This window comes from Ischnura elegans, chromosome 7 (genome assembly GCF_921293095.1).
Source record: "Ischnura elegans chromosome 7, ioIscEleg1.1, whole genome shotgun sequence".
NCBI classification, from domain to species: domain Eukaryota; kingdom Metazoa; phylum Arthropoda; class Insecta; order Odonata; family Coenagrionidae; genus Ischnura; species Ischnura elegans.
The window spans coordinates 74190444-74203390 of NC_060252.1; the positions used below are offsets into that span (position 1 = coordinate 74190444).

At 37.3% G+C, this 12947-nt stretch overlaps 1 protein-coding gene across 8 annotated transcripts in view; it reads left to right on the forward strand.

Annotated features, from left to right (window-relative positions):
- LOC124162793 (homeodomain-interacting protein kinase 2) overlaps window positions 1–12947 on the forward strand; it is a 57131-nt gene that overhangs the window by 13370 nt on the left and 30814 nt on the right. For 6 of the 8 annotated variants that reach the window (XR_006865679.1, XM_046539434.1, XM_046539436.1 and 3 more), the window contains 12 exons: window positions 1505–1597; window positions 1728–1946; window positions 2044–2218; window positions 2896–3119; window positions 4599–4790; window positions 4902–5186; window positions 5520–5714; window positions 6153–6221; window positions 8132–8293; window positions 9211–9460; window positions 10253–10472; window positions 10868–10984. Coding sequence is in view for 7 of the 8 variants with exons in the window: in XM_046539434.1 (XP_046395390.1) it covers window positions 1505–1597; window positions 1728–1946; window positions 2044–2218; window positions 2896–3119; window positions 4599–4790; window positions 4902–5186; window positions 5520–5714; window positions 6153–6221; window positions 8132–8293; window positions 9211–9460; window positions 10253–10472; window positions 10868–10984 (2201 nt within the window). In the remaining variant the exon portion in view is untranslated. The remainder of the gene's footprint in view (window positions 1–1504; window positions 1598–1727; window positions 1947–2043; window positions 2219–2895; window positions 3120–4598; window positions 4791–4901; window positions 5187–5519; window positions 5715–6152; window positions 6222–8131; window positions 8294–9210; window positions 9461–10252; window positions 10473–10867; window positions 10985–12947) is intronic. The other 2 variants (XM_046539435.1, XM_046539437.1) reach the window with 2 other exon arrangements.

The following is a 12947-nucleotide window of genomic DNA, read 5'->3' on the forward strand; positions in this document are numbered from 1 at the left end:
ACGAGAATAACATGTGAGGTTTGGCAACACTGCTCCACGAGTATGTTCACACAATATTAACACAATGGAGGTCTGAGAGCGACTGAATTTCCGAAACGGTAGACCACGCCTTCTGTCTGCTGATTGGCAAAGGGAATATCACGTGTTACTTTCTCTCCCCTAACCCCCACTAGCTTTACCACACCAACTCACCCACAAAGAAAAAATGAAGTTCCGCCACTGTTAGTGAGCATTAGGTATAACCATTATTGGTTATAGCTGTGAGTAGGCTCTCCACCAATTTTGCAAAAGGACTGCTAAGGCAAAAGGCAAACTTATATTGTCTTAGTGAGGAGGTAGTTTTGCAGGTCTTAATTTGCTACATTATTCCAAATATGCAGTAGATATGTAATAAGTTGTGTTTCCCAAAGGACTTTGTATTGCTTACTTGGTTTTGCTGGTAAAGCACCCAATCATCTTATATATGTATGTATTATTACGGAAAGGTCATTTTCTGCCGTTCCGTATGTGCTCTGTTAAGACTGCACTTACAGTTATAAATGAGGTATCATTTTAAACATTGAATCATCTGCATGTGATGAAAAATACCATCTCTATCTCAAATTTCACTATTTCCCATTAATTTGAATTAAAAGTATCGATTTTTCCATCTTTGTCACTCGTTCGAGGTATATTAACTCCACACATTTTTTAAATTCTAAACTGCAGAAAAAGGTTTAAAAACCCTTTAAATCCATAACTAAACCAAAGAAAGGTAATATAAGCAAGCCAATATATTAAAAATAAGAAGTAAAATCTAAGAATTATGAAGAAACCCAATTCCACCGTTTCTGTAACATATTCTTTTCCTGATGGCGTGAAAATGCAAAACCTTTGCTCTGGCTACCTAGTCTTTTATTATTATAATTGTATCTTAAGATCAGTGCCATTGGCGCTGCATAGGGCGAATTTGGGGGATAAAACCTCCCCCTGAGTTCAGAGGATTTTTTTTTATAAAAATATTTTAATGTGAGAAATTTTGTAACTAATATTAGGGGTATGGATGACTCACAAACAAAACATCAAACTATTCACACAGCGGTAAAAGTCACCATTTTGATCCGCTTATCTTAAAAATGTTCTGGGGGGCCCCCTAACCTCTCGCTGACCCTGGCAGGTATTCCATATCCCCAGTATTAGTTGCCCCCTTGCCTTAACAAATTGCGTACGTATGGCGAGAATTCTCATCATTTTTTTCCCGAACGTTCCGGACGGATGACGAAGATTCTCGTCATTTAGGCGTGTCAACCTAAAGAATTTTGAAGCGTATCGCAAGCAAATACGTATTGTACGCTTTAAAATTGTTTAGGTTGATGCGCCTAAATGACGAGAATTTTTGCCATCCGTACGCAACGTGTTAATTTGTAGCCCCTGATCAGTGTAACTATGTTTTTACATTAAATGTTAGGTATTATTGATAAACTGGTGGGAAACTAATATCATTTTTATGTTTTATCTTGTCTAGGTGGTAAAATGTTGGAAAAAGGGCACAAACGAAATTGTAGCAATCAAGATCCTCAAGAACCATCCCTCATATGCTAGGCAGGGACAGATTGAAGTAAGTCTAAGAATATTGCTTACATTTTACGTTTACGTTTATTTCTGTCTGAAAAAGATGAAAGAGTATTACATGCTTCTTATTTATATGCTATTATTACAAATCAATTGTTTTTTTCCTTATTCCATAGGTTAGCATATTGTCCCGATTGTCACAAGAAAATGCGGACGAATTTAATTTTGTTCGCGCTTTCGAGTGCTTTCAACATAAATCCCATACTTGCCTTGTATTTGAAATGCTGGAACAAAATTTATATGATTTCTTAAAACAAAATAAATTTAGTCCTCTCCCCCTTAAATATATCCGTCCAATATTGCAGCAGGTATTAACTGCTCTATTAAAGTTGAAGGTAAGTTAATGAATGAATTCATGGTTAATGGTTTGTATATGCTCTTTCTGTTTTTATCTTGCTTTAACTTTTGTTTCTTCTATTCTATAAATTCAAGCAACTTGGATTGATTCATGCTGATCTAAAACCGGAGAATATCATGTTGGTTGATCCTGTAAGGCAGCCCTACCGGGTGAAGGTCATCGACTTTGGTAGTGCTTCTCATGTGAGCAAAGCTGTTTGTAATACGTACCTACAAAGTCGATACTACCGGGCACCAGAAATAATTTTAGGTAAGCATTTTATTTAGGCCCGCGTGTATGAAAACCATTCTTTTGGTAGATTTTGGGATGTTTCCATAATCTCTTAGAATGGGAAAGGCATCAATAATTGGTTAAGTGTGAGGATGAGGAAATAACTTTTCCCCTGTAGAAAAGAAAGGTTGCCTAAAATATCTTGAAAAGTTGACTATGATTTATGTTTGAGTACTCTTATCCCTAAAATAAATCCCCTTGCCACCATGCATTCTCTCTACATGACGGTGTCATCAGCCAATTGAACACAAGTGGTACATACATTTTCATTTAGAATTGAAGAAGAAATGAAAATTTCATTTCAATTTTCATTTCTTCTTGTTAGATTACTTTGGCAATGATTTCTCACAACATCTTTATCCCATTTGTGCTTTGTAATTTTAATTGTACCAATTTTTTTATTGTGTTGCATCATCATAGCATGCTGCAGGTCATGGTGTATCATTTGAAGTATATTCCATGAATGACAGCTGTTATGCACAGCAAACTTTTTCTCAATATATATGATATACAGATCATAGTGAAAGTGGACATACTTTAATTACTTCTTTGTTGCCACACCTTCATCAATGCTGTTTTTTAATAGGACCCTCATTCACTTTGAACCCTGCGTATTAGTTTTAATCCTGGTCATTATTTTTACGTTTCCATTGCAGGCCTGCCATTTTGTGAAGCAATTGACATGTGGTCCCTTGGATGTGTTGTGGCTGAGCTATTTCTGGGATGGCCTCTTTATCCAGGATCTTCTGAATATGACCAAATTAGATACATTAGCCAAACTCAAGGTCTGCCTACGGAACATATGCTTAATAATGCCTCTAAAACCACGAAGTTCTTTTATAGAGACATGGATAGTACATATCCATTTTGGAGGCTAAAGGTAAGGATGAATTTCGTTTCTATTATCTTAAATTTCTGTTAGTTAAGAAAATTTTCGCTATTATTTTTTTGCAAATCCTGTGGTCAAACAATTCGGCAAACCATTCTAGTCCATAATTAGTGGTTTAATGATTATTGTCCATAATTTGGTTGTCATTGTTCACTTTTGAATTTAGAACTCTGAGGGGAAGTTCCGGGATGAGAAGTTTTCCCCGCTATGAAGTTTCTTTTTCAAGCCCCAAATTAGAAATTCTAATGCTAACTCTCTATGCTAATTTTTCTTGGATTTTAAAGTACTACTTAGTAAATTTTCCTGGCTAAAAAGTCTTAACTGACAATATCCATACTACACATTTCTATTACATTCTTCCCGTGTGAGAAGTTGCGGCAGGTTTTTATATAAATTTTGATTTTCGTTAAATCACCAGATATGTAATATCTCTACAATTTCATTATAATGTCTTTTAAAGGTGGTGGCATTGATTTTTTTTCCATATTTGATGAAGATTTCTCGTTAAAAATATTTGATATTGTTATATCCTTCTTTATTTTGGGCTTTCATGGGCGATATTTCTTGTTTACCCGAAAGCACCATTGAATGTTTGAAAGGAGTGGCATAGCTTTCTGTAGGTTTAAGGAAAAAGTTTATCCAACATTCCACCCTGGATTCCTTCTTTACTTCTGAACATAAACTGAATGAACTGCTTTTGTTTTAATAAAATGAATTTGGATTTATTTCCAAATATATAATACTGCAGTGAACATACCATAAAATAATACCAGCTCTCCTTCATAATAAGTTTTCCTACCTAAGAAACTTTCAAACCATTGTCCCTTGAAGAACTTTTTATCATGTTGCATCTACAACTACATACTACTGTAACGCCACCTTTGCTAATATCGCTCTTTTATTTCATATATCTTTTTAACGCCACACAATCTCTCCCTTTTCACAGTCAAAAACCACTACTACCAACATCCCCGTAGCAACAATTTTATCAATAACATAAAGTAAATAAACACAAATATAGCAACAATTTTATCAATAACATCTAGTAAATAAACACAAATATGACGGTGTTACACTACCCCGCAAGTTGCCTAAAAGGTGTGTGGCAGGGGGTGATAGGACACCAGCCATTTGAATATGTAAAGGAAATGCTCTGTTGAAATTACGACAGGCATTCATTTAAGTCCTTTATGGTTCGGGGGAAAAACGAATTCCCATATCTATCCGGTCGGCAAAACATCTCTCTTAATTTATCACTTCTGTTGGACATGGAAATATAGTGGGGCTCTAATATTATGTTCTCCAGGTAGCTCTTAAAGATATCTATTCTCAGTTAATTAAGCAATCTATGCTTCTACTGTATGAGTGAAGTATGCCTTGTAGCGTTGGATTTTTACAATTATTGTACTTATTGTGAAGGCATCTTTGGATTCTGTTTATGTCATTATGGAAAATGACTGCATTTTTCAGACGCCTGATGAGCATGAGGCCGAGACGGGTATCAAATCAAAGGAGGCCAGAAAATATATTTTCAACTGTCTGGATGACATTGGACAAGTGAACGTGCCGACTGATCTGGAAGGTGGGGAATTACTAGCGGAGAAAGCTGACCGGAGGGAATTTATTGACCTGCTGAAGAGGATGCTCACCATGGACCAGGTAGAACGTGTCTAACCTCCATTTCTATTTATCTCTGCATGTATTTTACTGTTACTACTTTGGTGGTGTATTTTGTGATAAACTCTCGTTGTAACAAGTACTTCTCTCCTATAGGAGCGGAGAATCACCCCTGGAGAGGCATTGAATCACGCCTTCGTCACCCTTGCTCATTTAGTCGACTACGCCCATTGCAACAATGTGAAAGCCAGTGTGCAGATGATGGAGGTCTGTCGTCGCAATGGCTACAGCTCAAACAATAACCACCAAAATTCACAAGGGCCCCTTGTGGCTAACTTTGTGCCAAGTTCAAATGGAAATGTTACTCTGACATTTAATAATCAGCTTACTACACAAGTGCAACGACTTGTTAGAGAAAGGTCATCTGGTTATGACAGCTTGGTGAGTCATTTTTTCTCACAATTCTTCATTGTTGTTTATCAATGTTGCATGCTGGTATGGTAACGTCTCATGTGTAATGTAATATTTTTACTACATATATCTGCTAAACCATGTGAATTTTTTATTACTGACATTGTTTTGGATTTAGCATCCTATTTTTCTTTTGCTATACCTCAGCCTTTTTATATACAGACTTAAATGTTTCTTTTTTCATAATGTTAGCTATGATGAATGCTGATAAATTTAATTTCTGTATGTAATTTACCGTCATCATTATTAAATTTCCCTTATTTTCAATTCTCATTGTTGCTTTTGCATTATTGTTCATTCTAGTACCAGTTGTACAATGGGCGGTCAGTGGCCCGTCAATATACTGGTGCGACCCGAGACCCTTTCCAACATCAGTTAGTGTCATCAATTTTGTGCCAGCCAGGATACCAAGGAATGGGGTCTCCTGCAAAACATGTTACAGTGGTTGCTCAGCAACCTCCTCAACTGCAAATTCAACCACCAATAATATCCCAGCAGGTAGGTTATGATGTCTGTTATAAGTTTTACTGTTCAGTGCCATTGGAACACTTTGTTTGGAAAGTAAATGTTTAGGTTGGCCAAAAATCAGGAGTTGTAATTACGGGCTCTTTCAGGGTTCATTTAAGTCCGGGAAATTTTCAAAATTTCACTGGAAATTTGTGAAAAGTCAGTAATTTGAAAATGGATAGTTGTATGAATTCATTGTTATTCTATGGAAGCAAATACGAGGTGGTTAGCAGCAAGTGTTAGCCTTCACAATGGAGTCTCAAAGAAGAAAAAGAGATTTTCTTCTCTCAAAGTCTCAAAGGAGAAAAGTCATTTTCACCCACAACCCTGAAGTTTATCAAAACAGATTTGCCCCGGGTCAAACCATGTTTTCTTGGAGGTGCCTCGAACTTGATACTGTATAACTAATAATTGACTTGAACTTTACAGGTTGCTGCTCAACAGCAGTATGTGCCTGTGTCAATGGTGGAGCAAAGTGGCCGGCAAATGTTGCTGACTGTAAGTATGCCTTTAAGTCAATAGAGATGTAGCACTATTACTGTGATAATTGAATTTATTGTAGACGAATCTATTGTATAAAATTTTTTAGAAGTTAGGCCAAAGAATTATATCTTTTGCTACCTTGTGTAGATAACCTATTCATTTAAGAGTGCATGGTAATTTTTTAATGGTATCATCCCCTATTTCAATGTTGAAAAAGTAATAAAAATTTATTTACTTTTGGGAACTCCTAATTTTTTATGTTGGGTAAATTCCTTCTGTTTTTCTGAGTGGCTGGGTAGGTTTCAATGTTGTCAATAACAAGGAGTGAAGTGTTACCATGCATTTTCTTCGGTAAACTATATAGTGCGCTATTGACATGCAGCTACAAGTTTTGGGAAGTGATTTTAATTACATTGCATTATTTTTGGAAGATACTAAACAAAAATTCTGCTGTGGAAGCAAAGTGAATGATGCTTCTCCAACCGTGAGAAAGGTGATGAGAGAAATTAAACGGTTATTAATTGGGGTAACATCACTGAGTATTTTACAGCTATTACAAATTTAAGAACGTGTTTTCGAAATATATATATATTCCGCTTTAACACATTCAGTGCAGAGCACATCAATTGACGTGCTCCACACGTGACTAATATCCACTTCCAAGTCTTCCGATCATATGTGTGGCCTTCAGTAAGCTTCCCACTTTTGAACGGTGTGTGCCGTTTGTAAAAAGCCGTATTTGAACAGAAATTATGCCACGGAAACCTCCATATATTTTTTCTTTCTTATTTCTATTTTGACGACTTCAATGAAAATCGGGCTGGCATTGACTGTGTTAACTGGTTATACATATGTCACTGTGCTCTAGGCTTGTAAGTTTTTACTGTTTACCATTGATTTTGTTGCAAAGTAGGTCATTTGTTATTTTGCAAGAGGCTGACATCATGAACAAACCTTGTGGAAAATAGTGTAATTTCCCAATTGCACTTTCCGTCGACTCAATCCCCCTGGAGGAACAGGCTCCACCCAATCAGCTGTGATTGATGGACGTCTTTCCTTAGGCCACTGATCGTACTTCCATGTGAACTTTGCTTTAGGGTGGTCCTTATTTTGCAAGTTTCATATTTTCCTTTGGGACTATCCCTCATGCCATATGGTGAGGAAATAAATTTTGTGAAATGTTATTGCAAAGGGAAAACATGACAGATCATACTCGTAAGTTTTGGGGTTTTGATATTTTTGGCAGTTTTTCAGAGGTGATCAGGGTTAATGGTACTCTCATGCTTTGCAATTGTGCTCATTCAGGGGATGAGAATGCTCAGACGGCTTCATCAATCACTGTAAAATTTCCTCCTAAATGGAACCAAATTTAGAGTTCTTACATTTCTAGGAGTGTTTTTTATGGCCGCTGCATGCCTGAGCACCTTCAGGTAATTTTTAGGAGGTCAAATAATCGCCCTAAGTGGCCAATGGTGTATTTTTATATGATTCGAAAGCTCCTATTTAGCACCCACTCAACTTTTACTGTTCAGGGAGGCTGAGAAAATGCTATTTAGCAATCCACTTCTGTGGTTAGGGAGAGGTCGGATCGCTCACTACCCCTGAATGCATCCATTGCATTTTATGTTGTACAAAAGTACTGATTGGACATGTGATGTGTTTTTCATAGAATATTATTTAATTCTGCACATTGAAATGTGATATATTGGCCCAAGGGTGAGCTTGCTCATACTATGCATAACATTTTTTTTGCATGGTTGCTGCTTTATTTAATCTGTGATTATGATAGTTTGAGCGGGTTTCTGGGAGGCATTAGTTGAATTTGCCAAATGTTCTACTCTACTGTGTATGATGTAAGATGAAAAAAAAATGTTAGCATGATATTTTTATGCTACTTTGTCTAATATTTTCCTTATTATCCTCAGAATGCAGTCCAGACCTCGTGGCCTGCAAATCGCCAAATGGCGATTGTTCCTCCGTCATGGCAGCAGATGCCTCCACAGCATGCAGCGATTCAGCAGCCCCTGCTATCTGACGCCAGCGAATGGGGACGGCCCCTAATTGTTGATTCTGGAGCAATTTTGCAGGTTAGACCATTATAATTTTGTATCCATCATTTTACATCATGATGCCGGAACTGTTGACTTGTCTTGGAGAGCTTGATGCTTAACACCAATTGATAAAGGGAAGCGGCCCAGGGGGTCAACTCTCCCTATTCAATGCAAAAAATGTGTTATTCTAATGAGAATGAGTAACCATTATCCTTACCCTATCCCTTACCGTTTTCCTTGTGGAGGCCTTAGCTTGAACCTCACTTCATTCAGGAAGAGGCTGTGTGAGGCCTAGGAGGGGAGGCCTTCAGGCTTCTTTCCAACTGTGGATGAGTAGGATATTTTTACTGAAAACTGTTTGAAGTGGGAACTTGTAGAATGGGAATCTGTCTCAATCTGTGGCAATGCATGAATATCAAAGATGGATATAGTACCTGAATGTGAAAGCTGGGCTCTGTTCGAGTAATGCTCTCATATTTAAGTATCAATTGCAGTTTTCAAAATGTACTAAAAGGTAGTTTTTACAGCTACAAGTTTTTCATGTACCATGATAAATTGTATATGTATTGTGTGTACCAAATGTTTTCAAACTGCTTTTTTAGTTTCAACATTTTATTGTAGTAGTATAGGGTATCAAAGTAACAATCGGTAGATTACTAGAAATATGTAGTTACTCTTATAAAATGTAACTGTTTCTTCTATACATACCCAAAAATATTATTGTAACTTGTAACTTATTAACACATTTGCTCCATATTAATCCCATTTTTAATGAACACGTATAATTTCTGGGGCCAGTAAGTAATGTATCCTTTAGGGATAATTTTTTATGCTATGAGCCTTGGTGTGTTGGATTTTTTTGTGGGGAAGATCATTTTGGAAACTTAAGGTGAAGATTGCAACGGTAATTTGTTGTGTTTCCAATATTTTAATGTTTTTTTTTTTTGCTGCAGGAACAAAGGCCTGTATTTCCTGTGGATGTCCCTCAGGTCTATGACTCAGTTGTAGAACACAGTAGCCAGAGTTGGAGTGCACCGAAAAGACCGACGAAAAACCATGGTGCTCCACCCTCTGTAGCTCACACCAATCATTTAACAGTACCCCATGTAACTTGTGCGCAAGTTAGTTCACGAGCTGACAAAAAGGAACCAACGCAGCTGAGTCCTGTCAAAAAGCGAGTGAAGGAAGGCACTCCTCCCTCAGGTGGGTTTTTTTCCTCCTATCTGCTTTGATTATGATATAGGGTTTCTGCCTGTGAATTCACACCCTACAGAGAGTTACTGCTGTGGTCATGTGTATTTGAAATAAAAACTTTGTATAACGGGGTCATCCACCCTGAGAGAAGCACAATCCTAGAACAGTACTTTGTCTGTCTGTGGGAAATTTAAGTATGTCCCTCATCGCAGCTTTTGTAAAGAGCATTATAATGCCAATGTTGGGTTTCTCTCCACCCGACCTTCCTGACCCTTTCCTCATGTTGCAAATGATCTTACCAGTTCCCCTTCCCCAAAGGCTGTTTTACACAGGGCACATACTTGCACAATCTGACGTGTGTACGAAGGCACAATCAAAATTGCATGGTGTAAAGCAGTGAACTGCTAGAACACATGTGAAAATGCGTGGACGTGAAATGGCAAAGTAGCCCCTGTTCTAATTTCGTTCATGCATTTGCGCAATTCCACGCCATTTTAGAAATTAATGCAGTTCTAGCCTGCACAATTCCGTGCCCCGTGTAAAATGACCTTAAGTGTGTAAATGCATCATCCTTACTTTGTTGAAAAATCAGTAATACTGTGTTTCTCCAAATAAAGTCCCCCCCCCTCCTAATTTTGAGGCTTCAGTTTTGGGGGGGAAGAAAAAAGCGTTTGAATATATTCACCCCTTTACCTTTAACATGAACATTTTCTGAATAAAAGGGGGACTATATTCATATAAATACAGTATTTGCTGGATCTAGTGATTGATTACTAATATGTATCATACTGATTGTTGCAGATTCAACAATTTATTTGCGGCATAGAAGCTCACCTCAAAGTCACCATTGGCATCATAGCCAGAACTCAACTGTGCCTGTAACTGAGGCGCCTTTAAACCCAAAACAAGAGCAGCATTCAAATACATCCCGTCAACAGACGATAACAATTCATGACACGCCATCCCCAGCAGTATCAGTTATCACCATTTCTGATAGTGAAGATGAATCACCAGGGAAGTGGTGAGTCTTAGAGTGATTTTATATTGCTAATTCCTATATGGTGAATTTTATTCTCAACCAGATAGCATCTTCATGAGGCCTTCATTAAATTTAGCATGGAGTTTCTTGTCAATCATTGTTGAGTTCATTTTTTTCCATTTGCAAAGGTGCTTGAAGTCCTTACTCAAAAATGTTGTTCCTTATTTTAAGTTGTGTTTGCTCTTTGCTATTTTTCCTTAGTGTTTCAGAGTTAATGTGAAATCATTATGATATTATAATTGAAATTGCATCCTCTAGGTTCTGAATTTTGTATCAAATTCTTAAATTATTTGAGGAACTAGCAGTTGAGTCACTGGGATTTATTTTACAAGTGCGTGTTACTTTCTTATACTTAGTAGTGGCATTATTTTTTGTAGCTGTAAAGATAAAAACTGCTCTGCGTGCCATGGATCTGAGATGGGTGTGTCTTGTACCATCAGTTCCAACTGCCCCTCTGTCCTGACCATTGCGTCACAAGACGAAGCTTATCGCAGGTATAATGTGCTCATTTACTTGATTGGATCTGAGTTTGCTCTATACCTGAAGCACCACTCATTACTTCACTGGAAGGCTTTTATTCTCCACATCCAACAGTGAAACTAACCGCCTTGATTTGGGAATTTTTGCCACTATTAACCTTTTCTTATATTTGCCATGCATTTGGTTTAACCTATGCTAACATCTCAGGGCTACTTGTTTATAGTGTAGTAGTTGTCTTTAATGTATCAATTGTGACTCTTGCTTACATTGCTTTTGTTTTGATCACTCATTAAAGTTGAAAGCCACATCAAGTGTTTGACAGCAGCCTACTTCTTAGTTTTGAGCTCTTCCTTTTTTGCAGTATGTAATTTTTATGTGGATTCCCAAGTACATACTCAGTTGAATGAAGGCTAGGTTCATTGCCTGTGATGAGCTTTTGTCTGTGAATGTACGGCATACAGTATGGAAGAACCTTGCTCTAAATTCATTCCAACCCATCCACAGGTTGGCATGCAGTTGCAAGTGGATCAAAAAGTTATGGTATTAGGTTTTAATTAGGGATGGTTCAGTTATCGGTTCCACTGGTTCTTGAGCTTAGAATGGGTACCTGGTGAACATTAGGCAATGCATGCTGAGAAGAGTTTAACATTTTACGAGTAAGGTCTGAAGAGGTCATGGGGCTATTCTTTGCTAGATTCCAAATCTGAGAGCGATCTTGATTGCTGACATACACCAAGATAATATTACTTATTTTATTACAAAAGCATATGATTTGACACGTATTTTGTGAAGTACGGAAAAATTGTTTGCTAATTTTGGCAGAAAATTATGAAAATTTCAAAGTTGTTGTACTTGAATAGTCCTGAATCCTTCCAAGGTAAATACAGGGAGACTCCTCCCCTTTAATTTCACTGGTAATCTTCTTGGTAAGCTGCCCTCAGAAGATTCCTCTTGCAATAAAAAAAACCCAATTACCAGTGCGACTAAGGGGGAGGAGTGTCTCCGTATTTACCTTGGAGTGATTACGGAGCATTCAAATACATGAACTTAAAAATTTTCATAATTTTTTTCCGAAATTAGCTTAAGGTTTTACCTCATTTCTCAAAAAATGTGTCAAATTGTGTGCTCTTGTTATTAAAATATGTAATATTACCTTGGGGTATGCACTGATTTTGTTGGAAAAATGAATAAAATGTGGAGAAAAATGAAAGCATGGGGAGAAAACGAGGAATCTTTTCTCCTCCCTCCCTCGAGCAAAAAAATACAAGTACAAAATGTTTTAATGGGCAAAAGTTTCCTGACTCCTCTCCAGTCACAATCCATACCTAAAGGTGTGGTCCTGGTTCCCTGTGGTGTGGGAAATCTTCTGTGATTTGGTGTCACTGCATCAAGTCACTGAATGACATTTTGAGGCGAGGAACTCTCTTTGCTGGTCACTGCGATCGGCATAGTGGTCATTGTGTTGATATGAAACGGAAATAAATAGGTTTGCCCCAGTGTTTTGCATGAATGTTTGACTTCAAAGCATTTTGCATAAGGCACTATGTGGAAATTCTGGCTCTTTGGGTTCAGTTCTAAGTATATATTAGGGTATTCTTTATGGTGTATAAAGTTTTGTGCTCTCACTCCCCAAATTTTTTGCAATGCCTCTGCAGCATATTTATGCTTAATTTTAATGAGCTCAAGTATTCATACCCATGCCAAATGGTTTGCAAAGATGTGCTGAAAACATGTCCAGATTTTTCATGGTAAATCACGCTTGGACCTGCAGGTGTAGGTAGTATGAATAGTGGTTAGTCTATGTTCTGCTGAAGTATCAGGGAACTTATTGCACCAAATCGAGAAAAAAATGCAGAACAACACGAAGCAGAATTTCAACAACATGGACATATTATGATGATGACAAAACATTACTTGTAATTTTTTTTTTGCAATTCTGTCTCATGGGAATGTTAGGGGAGCTGCACGATACATATT